The sequence below is a fragment of the Accipiter gentilis genome, chromosome 7, assembly GCF_929443795.1.
Source record: "Accipiter gentilis chromosome 7, bAccGen1.1, whole genome shotgun sequence".
Lineage (NCBI taxonomy): Eukaryota > Metazoa > Chordata > Aves > Accipitriformes > Accipitridae > Astur > Astur gentilis.
In genome coordinates this window covers 18,011,718-18,035,278 of record NC_064886.1, presented here as the reverse complement: position 1 = coordinate 18,035,278, position 23,561 = coordinate 18,011,718, and the positions used below count along the sequence as shown (strand labels likewise).

The following is a 23,561-nucleotide window of genomic DNA, read 5'->3' as shown; positions in this document are numbered from 1 at the left end:
ACAGGTACCGTAGATTAGATGGTTCATATTAAAAAAAGACTACAATAAAAGTCAGCTTACTAGCAATTCACTTAAGCATTGGATATGTTGTTCTAAAATTTAATTTAAGTGCATCTCCTTCCATGTTACCTCTTTAGCATCATTGTCTCTGCCTCAAGTTCTGCAGGGGAATAGCTCCAGTATGCTTTTATAAAAGCCTATCAGCACAAAAATAAAGGTATCTGGTGTCACACTCTTAAATGTTTCTCATATAGGGCCAGGCAATGAAATAATGCCCATCTCCACATCTTTACAAGAATTTGGGAAACAAAATATCAAATAAGGATTAACAAAAACATCTTTTTGGCATATGAAGGTCACTTATTAAATATTAGTATTTCTTATGCATAGTCCATATGGTCAGCCGAATACTAAATAGGCAAATCACTCATACAAACACTCAAGACTCCATATATAAAAGCTGTAACACATTTACCTGTGAGATGGTATTCTTTAGCATCAAAAGAGTATCACCAGTCAGTATACCAAACTTTATCACTTTAGGAAGAACCTCAATAGCTTCAGTCAGGTCATTAGGTTCAGTAACTCTTTCTAAACAGTATACAAACAATTAGCATAAATCTAATTATTTGACACAGAAAGCATAAAGTCCTTTCCCTAATAAGTTAAAACTCCAATAAAACAAACTGTGTTTGTAATAAACTAGGTTTGATGCAAGTCACTTTCAAAACTAGTGCTGGTTTTAATAGTGCAGATGCTTTTTCAGACAGGGCAGTAAAATACTTAAGTGTCATCTTGTCGTTGGTTTTATGATTAAAGTATAAACTATCAGAATGAAACATGCTGCTGTTGTGTATCAGAATTTGAGTCAGGTCAGGAAGTCTGATATCCCAGTTGTGGTCATCACCACCTTACGGTCTAACTTTCACATACAGCTCCTCATCCTCAAAACACGTTACACAGTTCTAGCAGTTGTAGCAACTAAATCTTCTTAGTTCCTCAGAGTGCAGCATGAAAGCTTCATTCTTGCTGGTAAAATACGGAAGATATGTAACTTTCCATAAATTTCCTACGAAAACCATTCCTGACTCCCAGTTCTACTCTGAGAGTATTCCCACCCAGTTAATTAAGCTGGATATGCACTATCCTGAATCCCAGTCACTATCACCTTTTCTCAATGTGGAGTACTGTTTAATGCAAAGACTGAAAACGCTGAACCTGTAGTTATTCAGGGCACATACCTTTGGTATCTCTCAGAAAATATACAGTAAAATCTGTCACAAATTCTTCAGGAATTTCATCAAGAGCCACGTAGAAACACACTTTGTCAACTTTCTGTTCTTGTAGCTGAAACAGAAAATACGAAGGAAATACGATTATTACCTTTTGCTGCCATGTTGCTTAACAGCAAGAAAACGTTTGCCTACTGTGAGCAATAGGACAGAATCATTAGTTTAACTCCATTATCTTCACATTGCTGTCTAAGTAAACTACTAACATAAATTAAATGTTAAAAAATCACTCAGCTAACAGTAAAAATCATCAGCTTTGGAAACAATGTTGATTACCAGACCAACAGGACTAAAAGCATTAGTGCTTGAAACATAAGAAACCAGAGATCACTTAAATGCCTGCCCCCCTGCCCTGTACTTTTCGGAGAATGTGCAAGCATCTACTCCCCTTCCACCTGCATCTGAGTCATAAACCAAGTTTAGTTAGAAATTCCAGACTTCATCCTGACCATCTAATTATCTAAAAGACTTGAGGTACAAAAGCCTTCATTCGCTGTTCCTTACATGTTTCTCCCATGGTGTCTTTAGTAATTATTCTAACTGCAACTTTTCTTTTACAAGCAACTCTAGGAATAGCTAATGCGGTACCTCAGTAACTCACTGCTGCATTTTCTCACCAAAACTCAGCATTTTGCCAGGTAAATTAACTTTGCAATATCTTGCCAATGTCAGAGGCTATGGCAGACACCACAGGCCATTGGTTTTGAATGGAAATTCCTGTTCTTGTAAAATGTTCTGTTCTGCTCTGAGTACTTGCTCTGCACTGTACCTCCTTAATTTGCCTACCAGTTTTACTGAAATGTTTGCATCAGAAAGCCAGCATCTTCATATCCACAAAAGAACAGAGTGAAACACAACAGACTTACCTGCGATGTGTGTTCCATACTGTCAGTTGTAAATCTTTGCTCCAGTTTACTCAATTCAGACTCACTAGAGAGAGTTGATAAGTGACCTGACACACTTTCATTGCCTGTAGATTGCAGAGGGGATGTCTTGCTTTTCTGAGCCATCCCTGAGAAAGAATAACACAAAAGACCTCAATTAAAGAACAGGTATTCCATGCATATAAGATAGACTCTCTGAATTTTCTTCTCAAACTAAATGACTGAGCATTTTCTTCCATCTTCAGCATCACCTTTCAACTACCAGCCATCCAAAATTGGTGTTAATGGTACATTTTCCCATAGGACAACACTATTGCTGAACTGAATCCAAATAAGCAAGTGACTATATTGCATTCCACAGGTAATTGGTGTTTATTTAGAATATCCTTACCAGCATTTTTCAATGCAATTGATTTTTTAATGACAAAGTAAGTAGATTAGCACATTTCAAGATGAAACCACTTTATAAAAGGAAATGCAAACAATTAAGGGTTTTGTCACACCAGACCTATGATGTGGAAAATGCTTAGAGTTATGTCATGACTAAGAAGTGATGGTGAAGACACTGTAACACAGGAACAACTGCATGAATTCCAGGGCTAGTCAAGAATTTCAAACTTTATTTTATACTGTCTTTCAGAAGGTGCACCATGCCTTCTTCCTCTTTCAGCACAGGCTTCTGGACACTTAAAGGAAGTGGAAAAGGCATAGTTGCATCCCCAGCTGGAAAGGTCATGCCCCTTTGTGTGCTGATATTATTATCAAGAAGTAATAATTCTCCCTGCTTTTAAGCATTAACCTGCAGTATTGCAGCTGCCTCCATTCAGAGGTGCAGAGAGAGAACTTGAATTGTAAGTCTACTTACACCCATACCAGGCTTCAGCACTTAACTTCTGTGGTCCTATCTTTTTTGCACAGTATGAACAAAATTATTTTATGGATATAAAATACCAGGCCATGACTCTTTGCTTCTGCAACTAACTGTTTCAGAAGCTTGTGGGACTTGCACAGATACTGACAGCAGAGAAGAGATGAGCCATGGAAAATCATTGCTCTCTTCTGACACCCTTTCTATCACTTTTCCTTTATTTTTTTCCAATTTTTTTGTGAAAGGCTTGTCTGCAATACTATGGTTAAAGTAATGGACCAATCTTAACTCTGTACAGGACCACCAGTTTTATCCTCAACAAACTACATTGGAATAAAGAGGACAGCTTGCAACTCTTAAGGGGAATTAATTAATTCCTACTAAAGGGAACATATTCATTCTATTTAATAAAATTAATCTCTAAAAATCTGAAATTATAAAGCCAGTGAAAGATGTCACAGACAAAGATGGGATGGAAGATCTGTGTTTGTGCATTGATTTTGTTCACCCCAGTCAGTCTTTTTCTTTCTGTTTGGAAAAATGAAATAGTCAAACTAGGATAGGTTTCTTTCAAATGAGCATCCTGAGGCAGAAGCTCTTGAGAAAACATGAGCCACGCTGCCCAGGACACTATCCACAAAATCAGATCTGCTTTCCTGGGAAAAGCAGCTGTTACAGGTACTATAACAGCTGATGTTACAGATACTGCTGGATCTGCTTAAGAGAGCCATGTTAGCTAGTCACACTCAGTGCCCAGGGCAGCATGGCCTGCAATGACTACACTTTGGTCACTCAAACCACCTACTTCCTTCCAACGCCACAGAGGAGGCTGTTTCAGCCAACTGTTCAGGAAACATGTTATCTGGGCCTTCCTCCTGCTGCTCATCTGCAAACTCATCTGTGTCACCTGTATCTGCACACACACGAAATGGGAGGAAAGCATGATATAACCACTGTGCAGTGGGGTTGGTGCAAATCCCACCAAGACACAACCAGAGAAGAGGAAGGTCTGGAAATGGGTGGGACAGAAGGGTTTCAGGAGGACTGGACACAGCCCAAGGGATGGAGAGGCAGGGAAAGGGGTAAGCACAGGGGTTATGGGGCTAGGACTCAGCAGATGGGATAAACAGGTGCCCAAGGGAGGGGGAAACAGGCAGCTGGGGAGGGAAGGCCGAAGCGAGGGGGCTCGGGGTCAGGCAGTGCCCAGGGGAGGCTCAGCGGGCCGGGACAGCAGGGAGCCTCACCCACTGCCTCCTCGCCGCGCCACTCGGCCCGCAGCAGCAGCAGCGCCGTGCCCGCCGCGCTCTCATTGTCCCCGTCCTCGGTGCCGCGGTCGAAAAAGCGCAGCACAGTCCGTGCCGCCTGGCCGTCGCCGCGGTTCAGCAGCTCCTCGAAAGGCGCCGGATAGGTCAGGCCCAGGACGGCGAGCGCTCGGTCCCGCAGCCACTGCAGCCGCACATCGTCCAGGCTCATGGCGGCGAGCCCCGGGGCCCGCCCGACGCCTGCCGGTGGTCACGGCAACGGACCGGGGCGGAGCGACGGCCGCCGCCCGCCCAACGCCCGCCTCAGGGGGCCGCCGCCCGCCCAACGCCCGCCTTCCCGCCGCCCCTCACGGGCGTTCTTTTACCTCAGCGCCGGCCGCCCCGCGGGCTCCGAGCCCGCTTCGGCGGGAAACAAGCGGAGCTCCTTAGTCAGAGGGGACACGGGGGACCGCGAAGGGCTTCCCGCGTGGAGGGTGCCGCGGAGGGGAGCGGGGCCGCAGGCCAGGCCGTCCCTCTCCGGCGTTGCCAGGTGCAGGGAGAGGGCTACGTACAAACATAAGGGCCCGCTCTGAACAGCGCAAAGGAGGTTTTATTCGGAAACAAGTGCAAAATTTGACTTATGCTGTTCTTATGGCACAGACGTTAAAACATTATAGCAATATCCCCATTTTCACACGGATACAAAAAAGTAGTACAAAACGACGACCCCTTACCCACCTACACGGTATAAACTTCAGTTCAACAACATCAGAGGAGTAACACTGTACGTCTGTCCTAACAGCCAAACATGAACAGGGATGGAGACCAATTCTTCACAGCCCCTGCAAAAGTTACTCCTAGGAGTAGAAACTCTGCCTGGGACCACACTGTTAAAACAGAACCCGGGATAAAAATTTCTCGCAGGCAGTTTGATTCTTTTATTTGAGTCCTCATCCAGACAGCGCAAGACTTTTTCTCCCAGGCTTTTACCCACCACAGTCACTGCAAGCGCTGGGCTGCAGACAGCTCGCTTTGCAGAACAGCACGTAGCAGAAAGCGCCTCACTGCAGGGAAAGAAGAGGGCCAATACTTCCGGTCTCCACTTCTAACCCCGCCTTCTTTCATAACATTAAATATCATTGTGGCTTCTGAAAGATTGAAGTAATAACTCTGGGCACAACTCTGAATAAACAGTTAACATGTTTGGTGGAATTTTAAATATGGCCAAAAAAAGAGCACAGTGCATTGCTGTGTATAAATTTACATTTCATAAGCCTTCTGGAATACATACTGAAAACATACATTGCTTCTGTTGCATTGCTGAATTGTTCCCAAAGTGCATGAGATGGTAGCTTGCTTAAGTATGTTATTAGTAATGAATGCTTAATATGATTAAAAGTCTTTGAGATAACTTAAAAGTAACCATTCAAGAAAATAAACAGCCTCAACAAAAAAAAAAAGGCTACGCGGGTTTTAGGACAAGCAGTAATGACTTTTTTTGTGTTGTTTTTTTAAAGAATAAAATTAATTTACAACATTAGTTTATCAAGAAAAATGTACATTTTATATCTATATACTTTACAAGATGCTCCAGATCTGTTATGTAGTTCTATGGGAGGTATATATTACAGAATTATTTGGCTGCATTATAAGGCAATCAGTGAAGAACATTTTGTCCTACAAGAAACCTTTCACAGGTGAGATCCAATCACATGATTATTTGCAGACAATTCCAAACATTTCTGCTGACAGCAACCAAACTATGCCATATCATCTTTATTAAAATGTAAAGAAATGTGCTTAAAAGAGAAAGGCGTAAACTTGTATCCTCCACCAGAGTAGAATTTGTTCTGAAATTCCACCCTGAAACGAGACCAAAAAAAAGAAACAGAATCTGTATATTAATCCAAAATGACCAGTTGTCAAGGGGATAGAACTGTGCAACACAAGAGGCTGAACAACACCAGTCCTAATCCCATCACTTAATCTTTCTCTGCAGCTATTTAACCTTCCTATCACAGACCCAGGCAAATTTGATGCTTCTCAAGAGACCCAAACACACTGACATCATGCTGTAATGGCTCATTTCTCACTTCTTACTAATTTGGTTTTGAGTTAGTTGCAGTTAATTGTTTTGCAAATACATAGTATCATGAGGACAATACTCTCTAATGCATATAGCTCTGCCTCGTGTTTATATACTATGTCTGACTTTTCTTACATTGTAAATTTCCTCAGGTTTCAAACTAAATATTCTCTGAATCCACTCGCATGTGTGGAGCTCGTGATATTAAGACTAAGAAAGGATTAAAATACTTAAGGGTTGGCAGCCCCACTTTAGCAAAGTTTTGCTCACTAACACAAATGTTCTGTTGAACCAAATAAATAAAACAGACTGAAGCCATTCAGTGATAAAACCTGACTGAAATTAAAAATACTTTTCCATGTTACCAATACTCCACAGTATGAAAGGCTGCAATACTACAAATTAAATGTACTCATAGTTTGCACCAAAATCAACTCTGAACGGGGTTGAGGTTAATATGCATCATAAGCCGACGTTACTACTTGAATTTACTGAAAATATTCCACAGGAACAATCTCATTCAACTAACAAGCCATTTATTTAATAAGATTAAATAAATCTATTACAGTATCATGAGGCTGTTGAATTGTACACTTTTCTTTTTAACAAGGCACCTAATATTTTGACACAAAAATTCCTCTTAAACAAGCCAGTATATGCTAAAGTGGTATGAAGAAACAATTAACTTACCAGTGCAGTCGTATAGCATGGAGAAAAGCAGAAAGCCCCTCCATGACCAAAAGAATAAAAACTGTTAGCACAGCAAAAAAGGCTAGAACAGGGACTAGCAGTAAGACACCATACGTTGTATCCACACGAAGACCCACTCTCATCACCATTTGCCATAGAACTTCTGATAATTCTATTAAAAGAAACTTTTCATAATTAATGTTGATACTGCATACATTCACCCAGCAAGCTAATCTAATTGACCTGTATTCTAGTTTAAACATTACTACAGGATCTGCTGAACATGGGAACTATAAGCAAGCCCCCACCCCAGTTAGTTGCACCCTTCCCCTGCCCCCCCCCCCCCCCCCCCCCCCCCATCAAAATACTTAAAGGTACATCTCAGTTTCAAAAGAAGATCTACTGATGGCAACATCTTACACCATGACACCATTAGCAAGTGCCTAAATACCTTCCAAACCGGTCACTCAATAGAAAATAGGAATTGGTACTGTGACTACTGATACACTATTATGTGAGGTAACACTGCTCAGATTATCAGCCTCTTTACAACACAGAGCAATCAATTAAGAAAATTACTAGATTCCAAACAATAAGTCAGAATTTTAAGTTTGGAGACTTTCCATAGATTGTGATTAGTTTAAACAGGGAACTTTTTATATTAAGAAAAGGATAATTTCATAGTAGTATCACTTCAACAGGCCAGCCTCCCTCTAACCCACATTAAAAATCAAGACAGATGAAAAAAAACCCCAACCAACCAACAAAACCCCCACTTACGTGCATGAGCAAGACTTAATGCCCAGAGTCGCAGATATGAGGCTGTATTAGAAATACATCCTAGACAGTATTCAATGGTATGAATTGCTTGATTCATAAAAACATCTGCAAAATTAATCTAAAATATATAAAAAAATTGTATCCATTGAAACAACATAGCACAGCATGAGAGAACAAAAACATTCAACTGCAAATCTTAATATACATGGAAGAAAAATTCCACAAAAGGGTAATACATTGATTTCATATCAAGTAAAAAAAGATCTGCTATGTTTAAGATCCTTATTACAGAGACAACATTAAAAAAAATAAAATCAGATGCTAAAGTTTTCCAGTTAGTTTCCTCAATTACTTTGTTGATAGATAAAAATGAATGCAATTTCATGTTTTCCACAAGGAACATAATTTAATACTTGAAAACTCTAAGTAGTAAAACCAGCCACAGTTCGAATTCCCATTCTTATTGAGGTTGTAAGTTTACAATGTCAATTTCTGCATCTTTAAAAGCAGGATTAATTATTAGTAACACTAGCAATAGAAAAATAACTACATTAATACTGGAAATTCTAAATATATGTACTTGTTGCTAACAAAGAGTTCCAAGACCAATGTTACTGCAAATTTCAACACTGACTTTGCATGGAACTATGACACATTTTATTTAAGCAAACAATTCTTGTATTTCCTACACATAAGAAGCAAAAGTCTACTACCCCAGCAAAGCAAGTACTATACATAGTCTGCACAATGGGAAACTGAAGCAATTTTTTGTCTTTCAAGTCACATGAAATCAGTAGAATCAGAAGACCTTTACAAATTTGCCCAAACTAAGCAGCAGCAATAGCTGGGGACTAGGAATGCTGCCCATGTCTCCCAACCCCCATTAGCAATAATCCTCATCACAAGATGCAATTTGCAGACATAAAGAGACTTTTGTCTGGGATGAAAAATCCAAGATCAATCTAACAGGAAGCTGGGCAGTAGTCCTCTTGCCTTAATTTTAAGAATCCACAAAACCATACAAAACCCAGGATTTTTATCCCACTCTTCAATTTAAGAAAACCAATAGTCTTGGATGCAAAGTCTACAGATGCAAATAAAGCACTCTTCCTGTTCTCCACTAGAGACAGACTGAGGTTTACTGTAGCAATCTGAATATACCAAGAAATAATGATAAAATAGCAACAAGTAAAAATGAGTAAATTGCAGTCGGGCATCAAGGTCTTCGTAAAGGCTCAGCTGATTTTCTTGAAAACGTCTGGGAACTCAGTGTACAGGTTATCTTCCTGATTTTCCACTTCTAAATTGCATATACAAACTAGAGATTAAGTAAAAACATTACCTCCTCTCCATCCCCCTCTCTGTGCCCACTGTCTGAATGACTGCTCCCTTCTTCTACATCATGACATCTCAGCAGAGAAAGTTCTTCTTCACTTTCTTTTCGAATTAGCTTGTAGCCACTCTACAAAATGGAAACATATTGTGTCTTCAAGTGGACTGCCAGTGTCACTTTTAAAATTTATTTAAAGTAGTCTCAGGCAAAAGCAAAAAAAGAGAGCTAGAGTCAAAGTACCTTTAGGTGTTACGATCAAAAATTTTCCAAGTTGAGTAGAAATATCTAGTAAGGACATTACTCTATATGCAATATGACACCATCTGAATTCTTCTATACTGAAGAAATGTGCAACTGTCTCTCAATACTTACCCTGTACATTCTAATGCCTCGGCCTCCACTGTGCAGCCAATACAAATAAAGTGGTTTACCAAAAAGCATTACAGGAACAGAAAGAAAAGCAATACTAAGTAAAAACCTCTGCAGAGCAACCTGTTTGAGGGAGAAATCAAAAATTAGATTAGATCACAAAATCAACAGTAGGAAAAGCCTTCCCATTTTCCTTTAAAGGCCTGTTTGAGCATAAGAAAAATACTACTACTGATTTCAGCAGGCCTGTAGACCAAATTGAACATGCACATAAGTATTTTACTTAATCAGGCCCTTAAACTGGATTACAGACATCCAGCATCTTTAGGACCTAGATTAAGGCATTACTGATATGCAATTTAGTAAGATTATTTACAGCACACAGAAAGCATCAAAATTACAAGCATGAGATGTTGTTCTCTAGCCTTAACTTTAATCTGGGAGATTTTGTTTTAGAAACAGGTATTTTCACAAGTCACTATGTAAAATCTTACAACCAGTTAAAGAGTAAATATGTTATTTAATCATAATGTTTATTCAATTTCCCCTTAGTCTGATACGTTCCCCTTCCTAGGGGAACACTCAGCTATCAGCCTTTCATGACTGGTAAAGTGTTATCTGCATAGGGAACAACAGGATCTTCGAAGCTTGTAAGAACACCACTAACCTGTCCGGTGTAGAAGACCTCTGTTTCACCACCAGGAAACAGGAACATGTTAATAAATTGAATCAGAATACTAGGAGCAGATGTAGAGTCCTCTGCAGAGTATGCTAACCATTTAAAGAAGATCATAAACACAAGGTAGCCAAAGATGCACATCATGAATAAAAGTTCAGGAAGAAAAACCAAATAAATATTATATTTCTTCTTGAAATGCCTAAAAGATAAAAATGGGGAAAAAAAATGAAAAATAAGTTTTACAAATAAAGATCAAGATAAATACATGACCCAAACATAATTTCAATAAAGCAGAACATTACCTAGCACTTTTAAACAAGACTGAAATTACAATCCAGAACTGATTTCTTCATATTCAGTGAAATTTTAATCACGTATTTCAGTGGAAATCAAGACTGTAAGAGGCATGCATCTCTGGCAACAAGTGAAACAAAATCTTGTATTAATCAATGTCCTCAGATTTTTTGGCATAATACTGATCCATCATCTCATTTATGTGAAGGAAGACCTCTCTGTTACTGCCTTTTTTTAAGAACAGTTTTCACAATTACTATTATTGTATTTTTTAAAAATTGTTTCAGTTTCTTTAACAGATTAACTGTTATAATTCAAGACTTGACAAAAACTAGAATGTCAATATCATCTTAACTTCTTATACTTACAAGTGGTTAAATACCCCCAATACAACTCCAAATGTCATGTGAGTCACTCCAAAAATCACAGACATTTTCATTTTGAAAGAATTTAAAAAACTGAGGCGGTTGCTTGCCAAGTTCCATATCTGAAGAAGAGAAGACAAAACCAGCATTAAAGAATAGTGTAACAGAAGGAATAGAACAGTATCCTTTCTCTACTGGAGACCAGAATTCTATCTCAAATGGGGATCACAACTGAAATTCAAGTTTCATGAAGATAGTTAAGTCTTTCTTTGACTCATTAAGGGAAAAGCTCTTTTTTAATTGAGAATGCAAGCAGGAATGTATTTTTTCCATAGTAAGATTTATCTTCCTAATACGCACATAAAAATCTAATTTACAAATGGATAATTTAAAAGAATAAAACTAACCGGATCAATTCCAAACGGATAAGCTCCATTGTATACACCAGTAACATTTGGATCCAGTGTTAAAAATTTATTAAACTTCAGATCCTCAGGACTGCAAAGAAAGAAAAGCACAATCAGATCTGACATTGTTTAAACAGTGACAACATATACTTTCAGTTCCGCAGGACACTGCTCCTGCTTTCCTTTATAGGACTAGCTCACCCAGTGTCAGACTTCAAATGAATAAAAGGATTTCTAAGCACAAAGGGCCTGGCAAAAAACAGTAGCAAAAAATAAAAAAAACACCCTAGAAACTCACAATCTGGGCTTAATTTGTACTAACTGACTTTGAAAGGAATTTCTGGATTTTATTCCTCATTCCCTAGAATGGAAAGTTTCATTTAAAAAGCTCATAATTTGCTTTTATATAAAATTCATTAACAAACACCCAAAGAATAATTGATACTTTTTTTCCCTTTTGCATTTGGATGCATTTCCACTCTAACTTCATATAGTTTTTAATTAACACAGCACTCACAACCTGTTCACATTTTAACCAAAGTCAGTAGTTTTGACTCTACTATTCTAAGCCACTTCCTGTTTTTGAGGCAAAATGAGATGCAAGCTGTGAACATTTAAATACCAAAGGGCCATGACACCTCAAAAAAATTAGGTTATCCCACTTCGTGAAAAAGTAGGTCTGACAATTCACATAGCCTACTTTTTTTGTTTTTTACTACCAAGAAAAGCTGTGCAGAGACTAATGGTTGCTAGGTAATTAATTTATTTCATTAACTGTTAATTTCTTTACAGCAGATGCTAATGCTGCTGGCGTATTCATTCCAGAAGCATGACCTAGGACAAATTTCTCCAAAACTAGCCCTGTGTTTTCTATCCCTCTCAGAATCTGATATATATATACATGCATATATTCATATTCAGAAACCTCTCCTGGAAAATATAGTAAATGGAGACAAACTAAAACCATTAGCATAAAAACAGACCTTAACACAGGAGGCAGTGCACTTCTTATGAATAAAAAGAATACACGACAAGACAAAGTCCTAGTGCCTTCTGTTAGGATTTTACAATACTACTGAAGTCTCCAGCCATTCATAAGAACACCTTTGTGAGACCACAAAAAAAAAGAGATACAAAACACACCTAAAAAAGTTTAGAGACTGAATAAACCCTAGAAATATCACCTCATAAAATCAGGTGCAAGTTCCTACTACCATTAAAAAGATACTATGCAGTTTTTAATCACTGAAAGTTATTAGCTAGCATATAGCATTAGGGTATTGTAACAGAATTTGTTCCAGAAGACTGACTGTCATCTATACCAGATGATAATATTCTAGCAAATGTTCCAGGTGACTGAAGACATGTAAATCCAGTAAAGCAGCACTGATAAATACGAGATCAACCTGATAAAATTGACTGAATTAAATATAATCATATTCTAATAGCAGTTTTGCAAGAAATTGTGTTCTCTGTGGATTTCCCAATTTAAGATAATGAGCAATTTCATTTTTTGTTTTTAAATAACTATTACTGCCTTTTTTATTCTAAGCGTAGACGGAACACTTAGTCCTTAGCACACAAGCACTTGCTACCTTAACAGCTAAATTTTGCCAGATTTCACTACATTTACTTACTACTCTCAATAAAAGGACAGTTAAAATGGGTGAGCAAAAGGGTTAAACTGTTACAGGAAGTGCAATTTTGTTTTAATGGTATAGCAAACAGAGGCATGCTACTCACCGCCAAACCTTCTGTTCAAACATTGCTGAAACATTCCATCCAGAACCAAATATATTTAATGACTTTGAAAAACAGTCATTATAGATCAATCCAGTGTATACAGAAAACAGACCCATTAATAAAATAACATATCGGCCTTCAAATAACATTTTCATTATCTGTAAGTATTGGAAAAAAAAGAAAAAATAGAGAACATCACCCGCTATGTGAACAATCATTACCTACACATTTTTAAGAGAAACACATTGCTGGTCATACAAAGACTTCTAAAAACTAAAAGCTATTGCAAATAGTCATTAAGGAATATGAAGAAACCTAAGGCCGACCAAGATATAACACAGAGAATTTTGCTTTAAGCATGCAAATATGCAATTTATAAATGTCAGTCACCAAATGGGTGCAATTCATCTCCCCACATTCACAACTTTATGTCTAGTATTTATATGCAAAGGTTTATATGCATTAGGAAACAGAGGTAGCAGCAAGAAGTACATTCTGAAAAACAATTGTGGTTTAAATTGAACACAGAGATTTGAAGCCCTCATGCAAGCTCCTGCAACACAAACTGAGACTTTTCTCATTGGCATCATTACACTAACGAATAGTCTTTTTAAGCCACATTTCCTTCCCAGGACTAGTTTTCAAGAAGTCAGACATTTGCAGCCATTCTTAATTAAATATAATTCTAATGAGAGATGCAGGTATTCCTGCATTCTAACCCCATATGATTAAAAAATTAGTTAAAATTAAGTTTAGTAAATTTCAACCTACAAGTCCCTTTTCAGAAAAAATAAAAGAAGGTGGAATTTGAAAAATAATTTTCTCCTCACATTAGTCACTGTAACCACATTCTGTAAAATACACACATCACTACGTAGCTCTAGCAGACGGAAAGACAAGCCCATGAGAATCAACTCATTTTTGTCAGTATTTCATTCAAACTTGATTACTTCTGCCCTTTCAAAAGAAAGTGAATAGTTTGTTAAGATACCACATTAATCTCGAGGAATATGGCAACTTTAAACACAGAACATCCCAAAACAAAGGAAAAAAATGTAGTCTAATACATGTGCAATAAATAGTACTTTTCAGAAACATAACAACTATTCAATTGAAGTTATCTTGCTGGATGGGGACTAAATTATTTGTCATTCCTTTTACCTCATCTTGTGATCTTTGTAATCTAGGGTGGTTTTCATACAGTATTGTCAGGAGTGCAAATATGAACATTAGCAGACCATGCCCAAAGTCTCCAAACATAACGGCAAACAAGAAGGGAAAAGTGATGATGGTATAGAGAGCTGAAATGACAACATAACAGATTTCAGGCACACAGCACAACAGATGATGTTACTATCTGAATTAAGCCTAAGTAATTCACCTACTTTAACCTCTGAAACAATTTTCAGCTTTAAGTTTGAAAGACATTTCACCCCCTACACTATACATTTAACTCAGTTTAAACCTTGCTTTTACGTATACCTTAGTAATGACAACTCCACAGTTGAGCATTAGCTGACAATTCTGAGGATAATAATATAAGCCCAGGAAATTAAGATAAATAAATGAATAAATATGCCAACACCCCCCACCCCCCACCCAGTTCTTCCTCCATGTTTGTTTTGGCTCTGTATTATAATGTACATTCTCCTGTACAGCATGACATAGTCAACATAGCTACAAAAATACGTAAGGACATTAAACTAACTGGGCTATACCATAAGCTGGATTTTTTCAAGTGATGATCTCCATGCTTCAGTAAGATCAATAGCCATTTCCAAAGTTTTCTTTTTTTCTCCTTATCTTATCCAAGGTATAACATATAAAGAAACACTATACAGCTCTTATCAGCATCTTTAATGCTAAAATAACTCCACAAAATCAAATCCCATCTTACTGCTTGGAGCACCATTTGTACTTTTGATGAGCTACTGAAATTTTAAAACAGCTACTAATAAGCAGTATGGTTGTCACCATTTTGCCTTTACTAGTGTCCAATTCAGCAAGGTATTTAAACACATAACAAGGCAAGCAGTAATGACGGCACAGCTCACACTTCAGATTTCAGAAGGACCAACCTGGATTAACTTCCCCATAGTTTCCAACTCCATAAGCATCAACAATGTTTTGGAACCCTGAGGTGAATTTATTGGTACGTATCAAAGTTGGAGGAGGTTGTGTGGTTGGAATGGTATTCATGAATGAAGAAATTGTAGCTCCGCTCTTCCTCTAATTACAGACAGAAAGAAGATACATTTTTATAAAAACTCAGTTGATGCTTAATCTAACCAGAGTTTCACTGATCCCAAAACATCCCTAGATTAAGCCCCAAGTTTAATATTTACCCCTTTGTGCTTTCTTAAAAAAAAGTTACATTTATCTGTTCCTCTAAAAACACTGATTATGTACAGTGTTCTAATCATTACTTTATATGAAATATCAGACAATATCAGTCAGTATTATAAAACAAAGATTTGTTACTAAAATGCTCTCTTATAAAACAGAAAGACGGAGCTGCACTCAACACAACTAACACAAGGGAATTAGCAACCTCTACTTGACTGCAAATAGCATTGTGAGCCCAATCAGACTTGGGTCCAAACCAGAAGTTAGCCGAGAAAGAAAAAAAAAAATATTATCACACACAACACTAAATAAAGGCTCTGCTTATAAAGAAATTGTTTTATCTAAGTTCATAGAGACCCAAACCTGCCTGTGCCTACTTTTAGCCTATTTAAAATAATTATTTTCTTTCCTTATCTGTATAGTTAGTTCAAGACAAAAGTTTTAACATCAGTGAGCATTCAGCTGACTTACTGAACCTTCCTCCAATGCATGGCGCAAATTCTGCAGATCAGCCACTGGACACCAAACCTCAGCAATTAAACATTTATTTGTGACATCAAAACTGCACAGGTTGAGTACATGATAAATGGCTTTCATCTTCTTCACTTGGATAACCCACGTATAGATGGATTCAGATGCTTTACACAAGACTTGGCGCAAGTAATCCTCAGTTTTATGCAGCACCTGTGTCCAAGAAAAAACCAAAACAATTTCATTGAAAATGTAACAGTGGTTATGTTAACCACAGTAAAAGCACCTAGTATTTGTCCAATGCCAGATCACATTTGTAGGAGGGAACACTAACCACTGCTTAAAACAGAAGGCAATGCCAAGTGCCCTGAAGTTTAATAGAATCATGCAACACAAGACCAGGGACATGACATACCATCCTGTTCAGATCCAAAGCTGTATGTATTTTAGAAGCATATTCATGTATTTCATGCTGTGATTCGCCAAATTATTTCCTATGGTGCAGAAACTACAGCAAAGGGAATACTGTTATTTACTCACAGTATGAAGATCCTGAATACGAACATTTAGACCTTCAACAACTGCCTTGCGCTCCTCCATATTATTTGGATAGGGATACACATGACAGTGATAGCTACAGAAAAACAGAAGTTTGTGTTAAATAATCAGACTAAGCCAAAACAAACTGCACAACCCCATGCCCTTGTCAAATCTCCAACACACCATTTAATAACCATGGAACAGATTGAACTGAAGAGAGTCAGTATTTTACCTGTACTTAATAAGGACTGCAGACAAAATGACTCATACATTTATTTGTATATTGCATAATTATAAAGCTAGATGCAACTGGGGGGAAGAACAAATTTAACTTCAAAAAACCTTGCCTAAATATCCACACTTAGAAAGAAGGGGAGCAGAGGGAAAACTAAAAAGAAAATAACCCAGTAACAAAGAAATTAGATATATTAGTTTTACTTCTTACCAGTCACAAATCTTCTTAACTTTCTGGCCAATTTGTTCACCCCAATAAGACACTAAAAAAACAAACCATTTTGTGGTTTCACCCTAAAAAACCAAAAGAGTTATGTTCATGAAGTTTGTTTTTAACCAGCAGTTCCACTGTGATATAATTATAGAGCCAAATAACAAATCTGAATAACTAGAAGAAGCTGTGCTAGTAGTACTAACCTTCCACCATTCTAGTGAAGATCAAAAAATAAAATTCAAGTGTGCCAATATCTCTCCTTTTTTTGGTATATTAGAGAAAAACAGAAAAAGTTGACAGGGAAAATAAGAGATATTGTATTTTACCATCTCAGAACTATTAGTAACAACAAAAGTCTTAAAAAATTAAAACGTTACAAATTAGAATCGAAGCAAAATTTGAAAGTGACAGATTAGGCAGCCACAAATGCTGATTTACAAAAAGTGAATTTTATAAGTTCAGAGAAAAAACTTCATAGAAGACCAACTGTACTCCAGACATTTTTTTCCCCTAACTACTGAACGAACAAATACAATGACTATTAAAAGGTAATAGACTGTACAGACTTAGTTAATAAGTATCCAAGCAGCCATTTATGCCACGTATTTTGATCAAGGTAGGCAATCATAAAGTCACTACTATTCCACAGTAAAGTTCTGCACTCGTCAAGCTGAACCATGATAGATTAATTACCACTCCTATAGTTATGGTGGCATCAAGATCCCTAATTTTAAAGTCTAACAAGTACTTTAAAATAGTTTTCCCTCCAAGGACACTGGGAAATCATTTACATTCACTGCAGACCCCAGCAGCAATTCTTCCAAGGTTTCTGACAACTACAGAACAAAATAAACTGATAGTTACAATGTTTACTCACTGTATCTGGATCTTCCAGACATTCATCCAACTCTGCATATGTAAGAATAGTATATCCTTTACAGACTCTCCATAGCATTTTTTCAAATGCTTCAACTTTTGCTATGTGAACTAACCCAGATATGAATCTACAGAAATAGAAAAATTTGAAAAAATAAGCTAAAATCCACACGAAAAGATTAAAAACTCAGAGCAGATCATCACTCAGGATCACATAGCCACAATAATTTAACATCTGCCATCTCCAGAGAAGGAAGCATCACCCTAAACAGGAAGTAACTGGTACATAAAATAGAAACACAATTTCTATTTGGAAAACAGACTGTAGGCCTGAGCACATAACTAGAATTGTATTTGACATTCTTTCTGTGATAGTAAGGTTCTTAATTTTTTCTTGGTAAGATACCCTCTCATAATGGTGTTGTAGATAAGAGTATCCATAAATCATTTCAAAGGCAAGTAGCCAATACCATTAATAATGTTACATTTACAACTAACACTGCCAGGTGATTAAAACACTGTGTGTTTATCCTAGAAACACTGTTTGAACCATAGAAGAAAGTAGTGATTTAGAGCATTTAGAGATTTTCCTTAACATATGTACTTGGTTTGATGGAAGTTTTGTGACAGTTTTTTTGGTGTTGCCCTACTTATCTCTTCAGATAACCCAGTTTTGTTACAAAGGTACATTTGGGTCAGACTCCTACCCTGTCTAAAACTGTTTGGCTCATCTGAAACCACTACAGTCACACTACATTCCATCTTTTAAGAAAACAGCCCATTATTTACAGCAGCTCATCAAGCAGTTTTGAAACAGTACATACTAACAACCTGCCATACGTGGACTGAACCATACCTACCCCAGCTTGGCACCCAGCCTGTGCATACAGTTGTAATCCACTAATGGCTCATTTTCCACAGATGGAAATTCCTCATAATTTGCATGTAAATGGGATTCATACTAGCAAATAAAAGAAAGACCACTCATAGCTTTCAGAAAAAAATACTTTCATTCATTTATTATTCTAAAGAAGAAAAGCTAATTAAGTAAATTATTTCGATAAAAACATAAAACTCCTGTTTTCAATTGAGACAACAGAAAGATCTTGGGATCTAAAGCATACTACTCTTAGCAATTATAGTCAGCATTGCAAAAATTACATGGTAAATTTCTTAGCACAATTTATGCATCAAAATAACACCAATACTCTTTCATTCTCAGTTGGCATCAGCAATAACAGTCAAACAATTCAACAGAGAAATCGCAAAGCTCCTCTAAATTCAGGGCTGCGTTTTACTATGTATATGAACACAGCCTAGCACAACAGCTTGCCCCACAGGTTCTCTAGGTACTGAGTGCAAATAATAATGAACAACGTACAGTGCTGCAAAGCCTGACACCAAGTCATGCACTTAACTAGACCTAACAAGACTACGCAACAAAAATGCCACATGATACACAATCCTCGCCAAATAACATAAGCAGTACCTCAGCTGTTCTCCTGACAAATCTTTGCGTGACCTCTAACATGCATGTGTATTCTGTCAGTTCAAGCAGGTTTTTCCTCAACTTTTCTTTGTTTTTAGTTACTTCCCTCAATTCTGTCTCCAGCTTCTGCAACTGTTCCTAAGACATGGAGAAAGAATGACATAGAATCAGTTACACTGTTTTGGAAATCAGGGAAGGATGAATTTTAAGCACAGGTTAATTTGCTGCAATGATGGGAATTTCCCAATTTCTTAATTAACTTAAACTCCATAGGTTTTATTCCTCAGTCTGCCAAAGATTGCTTTGTGCTGAGTACACTTGATCCTCCACTGGCATCTGTTAAGTCTGCTGTTCTGACCCTAATTTGTGTCCGAGCTAAGTAATGCAGACTTGGAATGAAAACTTAAGATAATACAGGGTGCAAGACACTTACCTATTCTATTAATAGAATTACAGCAAAACAGAATGTCATTCAAAATTATATCTGCATTTTACAAGCTCCTACTTCAAACGTAATACCAGAAAAAGCATTCAGAGAAAATAGCACCATGTTTTGCTATGCAACCAGCACTAGAACCTGCAGAGCCTTGGGCATATAAAACTCACACACACCCTGGAAATTTTGGATACATGAAAAGAGCCTTAGGTAAGGCTCAAAGCAATAAATGAAGCTGAAGGACTACATCTACAGGTAACAATTTGCCTGGAACAGTGTAATATGCCAATCCTTCAAAATAAAACAGACAACTGCAAACCCTGGGAGTTAGCTTTGACCCTTTCACAGGAATTTTGTGTTAATATCAAATCCTCCCTGGCAATCTTTGAAGTAACACTGGTGGAAAGAAAAAAAATGGACAAAACCAAAAGCAAATGCTTCCGCCCCTCCCCACCACACCTATAACTTAAGTCACAGGTAACAAGATAGCAAGTAATTAAGTTTGAATTAAAGTTCCAAGATCCAGAGCTACATTTTTGGTATCTGTTATGTAGAAAAGTTACCTGGATTTCTAAAATGTGTTTCAGCAAGGGGGCAGGAGGAGCAACATCTCCTTCAGGAAGTGGAATATCCGCCTTTTTAATTTCTTGTACTAAATACCCTGGAGTAAGAAGAAAAACAGAATCATAAAGGAAATGGTATTTCCTTATACCTTCCTAGAATGCTGCATGGTTGACCTTCAGCTGTTATTGATGGTGCTGATCACACTGCAGCATCAGGCCCTAGCTATTTTATTCATTTATTTTAGTAACAACACACACGCTAGAGTCTTCAAAAAAGAGGGGTTAACAGAGTGCTAGGAACAAATACATAGAACATTTCTGTCTTGGAAGTTTGCAGAAATAAGCTATCTTCAGAGCCCTCTGACTGAAATTTAACAACCACAAGTACTTCTTAAGAAGCTTTTAACGTTTCATAGTATCTCTTTGCTGCTGCAAGATACCACTTTCTGCTAAACACACCATCTGCCAAAAATTGACGTTCTGCTCATTGACCCATGTTTGGAATAAAAAGTGTTCAAACAAGACAGCTTAAGCAACCTTGACAGCAAATGCATGTCACGCTGGGCAGGGAGATTGCTGAAATAGCTGCTGGGATGGTTTGGCATGACCAGCACATGCCTCTAATGAGAGCTTCCAATAAAAGAATCCTTCAACAGTAACTGTTCCTCAGGATACATTGAAGAAATCTGCATCCTGATTGTAATGCTCTGCATACCCTTCTCTATTCATTAACTACCATGTGAATACAATTGTTAATAACTTGAGATATTTTTGAGGGTGCTTGGTAGTTCAACAGTATTGAATTAGATAACATGAAAAACAGCATTTATCTTATAGTCAAAAGTAAAGTTTCCATTGTCCTCGCAGAGTTTTAAGCAGTCAATACTGAAATGGTCTCAACTATTTATCAGCAACACATTAGCAACACTTCTTCACCTCTGAGCTTAAAAGAAAAAACAACCTACATTTAGCACGTATCCGTTGTAGTCTAAGAAAATTTTAAGGCTCGCAAAACTGAGAACCAGAGATCAGAGGTAAAACACTGGAACAGATGGCCCAGAGAGCCTGCAGAGTCTCCATATTCAAAATCCCACCAGACACAGTCCTGGACAACCAGCTCTAGCTGCCCCTGCTTGAGCTGGAGGTTGACTAGGTGATTGTTCCAACCTGAACAATTCTGTGATACACTCAAAACCGATGCAGCATATCAACACAAATCAAAGAATATATCTGTAAGTTCTCACCCAATTCAGTGCTACAGTCAAGTCACCTCTGGCTCCAAAAGCCTACATAAAGACTCTACATATATATGTATGTGTATTTTTTCATTTATATGAAAGTTTTGTAAGATTCTACAGCATTCAGATCATACAAAACCAGGAAGATTAAAAAACCCTGTAGCTGAAACCTTCACTGTAGCCCCACTCTAGCAATGTAAGCTTTAATAATGCCACAGATGAGAAAGGGCAGACATGAAAATAAAGCTCACCAAGTATTCTTTCCATTTCTTCACACTTCTTTACTTCATTCACAAATTTTCTCTGAAATACGCTTACATTTGGGTTCAGCTGAAGAAGAAAGACAAAATGCTTATTAGGTATTTAAAACAGCAACCACCCCTAAAAAAACCACAGCTATTTCTGTGACTTCATGGAGACAATTTGGCTTGTATTCTATGTGCTCTCTTTGTACAAAGTGGGTTTTGGCTAGGAAGGTAAAAAAAAAATCTAAAAACATTAAAAAGTCTTCAAATAGCAAGATTTTATTAAAGCAGAATTATCAATGCCTTTTGCTAGTTTTACTCAAATAACAAAATAACTAGACCTACTAGAGAAACCATTCCTGATCTTATTTCTACAGTTTTAAAATACTGCTTAAGGACTTCAAGTTAACAAACAAACCTTTCTACAAGCAAATTTTTGTGATGGATTTCCACAGAATCTATTTGAAATCTTAAGTTTCAAATTAATCTTTTTACATACATCCCTATATTATGAATGTGGAATGTCTCTGACTCCTTATTCAGCTTTTAAATCAGACCCACTAATATGTTATTTCTGGAATAAATGGCGTGTCAGATACCTGGAATGGCATCAACATGTTAAACATAACACCCATGTAATGATTCTTACAGATTTGTCTCCTTCCACCTGCCGTATTTACTAACTAGCTGTTAATCTAAGTTCTCCCAGCTTTCCCTGCAAAGATTCTGCAATGTACATTGCTGAAGAACACTTGGAAGAAATTCTAAAGTCTCAGTCAGCAAGCAAAGATCATATAATTACGATGAGACAATACAGAAACAAGGTTAATTATTACGCGACCCAATTTTGTATTAGTCAGGCATGTGGTTTCCTCCAAGGTGAACTGCTCCTCCAGGAACAGACATGTTTTACAAACCAGCAGTCTGTGATGTTGAAGAAATAAGCCTACAGAACACCTAAGACGTTTCTACCAATCAGTAAACAGGGTGGGCATATCTATTAACTGTGCACACACACTCGGACTAAAGTCAGTATGGCTTCAGATGGGTAATGCACGGGATCCTACTGCTAAAAAAAACCCAAGTTCAAACTAATTCTGTGAGAGGAGTAGGATACAGTCATCCCAAAACACCCTTCCATAGAGTCTCAGGGAGGCTGGGGCTCCACACCAACTTTACATCGCCCAACCTCGCTTTCACGCCAACCCGATCTAAGTACTCGCCGTACATCTGCGAGCCGGAGTCGGGGAAGGAAGGAAGGAAAGCGGCCTGGAGTCTTCTACACCGCACCATCGCAATGAAACCTACACCTTCGCGACGGCAACTACCCGACCCGGCCCGGCCCCCCCCGGGTCCTTTCACCTCCCCCACTCTCCCAGAAAGCCCCGCCGGGCGCCCGGGCCCCGTCGCCGCTACTCACGTCTCGGAACTCGGCCAGGCCACGCTCGCCCACCTCGCTGAGGCACTCGTAGGCCGAGCCGCTCTGGAGGAAGAGCTGCGCCAGGCACATCGGCTCGCCGCGGAACAGCGAGCCCATGGCGGACGGCGGGGCGGAAGGGAGCGGAGGGGCTCAGCGAGGCGGGCGCCGAGGCGGCGCGGCGCGGTGCCCGGCAGGAACCCGCGGTTCGGCGGCCATGGCGGAGCGCCCCAGCCCGCCGCCGGCAGCGCGGCCAGCTGCTTCCGGGGGGCGGGGCCGCGGCGGCGGCCAACCGGCGGCGAACGCGGAACAGGGCGGCGGCGCGGGCAGCGCGGCCGGAGCGGGGCCCGGCCCGGCGGTGCTAGCGCGGCCGGAGCCCGAAGGCTGATTAATTCCGGCAGCCCCTGCCTCGAGCCCGGGGGGAGGCTGCTGCTTGTCGGCGACTCCTTCCGGGGAGCAGC

The 23,561-nt window shown here is 38.6% G+C and overlaps 2 protein-coding genes across 2 annotated transcripts in view; both read right to left on the bottom strand.

The window, feature by feature from the left end:
• DNAH10 (dynein axonemal heavy chain 10) overlaps positions 1-4,517 on the bottom strand; it is a 57,920-nt gene extending 53,403 nt beyond the window's left edge. The window contains exons 1-5 of the mRNA XM_049806170.1: positions 4,289-4,517; positions 3,850-3,957; positions 2,159-2,304; positions 1,242-1,347; positions 476-591 (exon numbers count right to left, since the gene is read on the bottom strand). Coding sequence (XP_049662127.1) covers positions 476-591; positions 1,242-1,347; positions 2,159-2,304; positions 3,850-3,957; positions 4,289-4,517 — 705 coding nt within the window. The remainder of the gene's footprint in view (positions 1-475; positions 592-1,241; positions 1,348-2,158; positions 2,305-3,849; positions 3,958-4,288) is intronic.
• A 361-nt stretch (positions 4,518-4,878) lies between these two features.
• Positions 4,879-23,336, bottom strand: ATP6V0A2 (ATPase H+ transporting V0 subunit a2). Its single transcript, XM_049805742.1, has 20 exons — positions 23,104-23,336; positions 21,690-21,768; positions 20,201-20,298; positions 19,202-19,339; positions 18,573-18,673; positions 17,714-17,840; positions 16,834-16,916; positions 16,389-16,482; positions 15,849-16,061; positions 15,110-15,260; positions 14,193-14,332; positions 13,032-13,189; positions 11,289-11,379; positions 10,885-11,003; positions 10,211-10,421; positions 9,547-9,666; positions 9,184-9,303; positions 7,842-7,959; positions 7,062-7,233; positions 4,879-6,148 (listed from the first exon to the last, which is right to left on the bottom strand). The coding sequence occupies exons 1-20, from the start codon at positions 23,218-23,220 to the stop codon at positions 6,046-6,048; spliced, it is 2,553 nt and encodes an 850-aa protein (XP_049661699.1). The 5' UTR covers positions 23,221-23,336; the 3' UTR covers positions 4,879-6,045.
• Between the last annotated feature and the right edge of the window lie 225 nt (positions 23,337-23,561).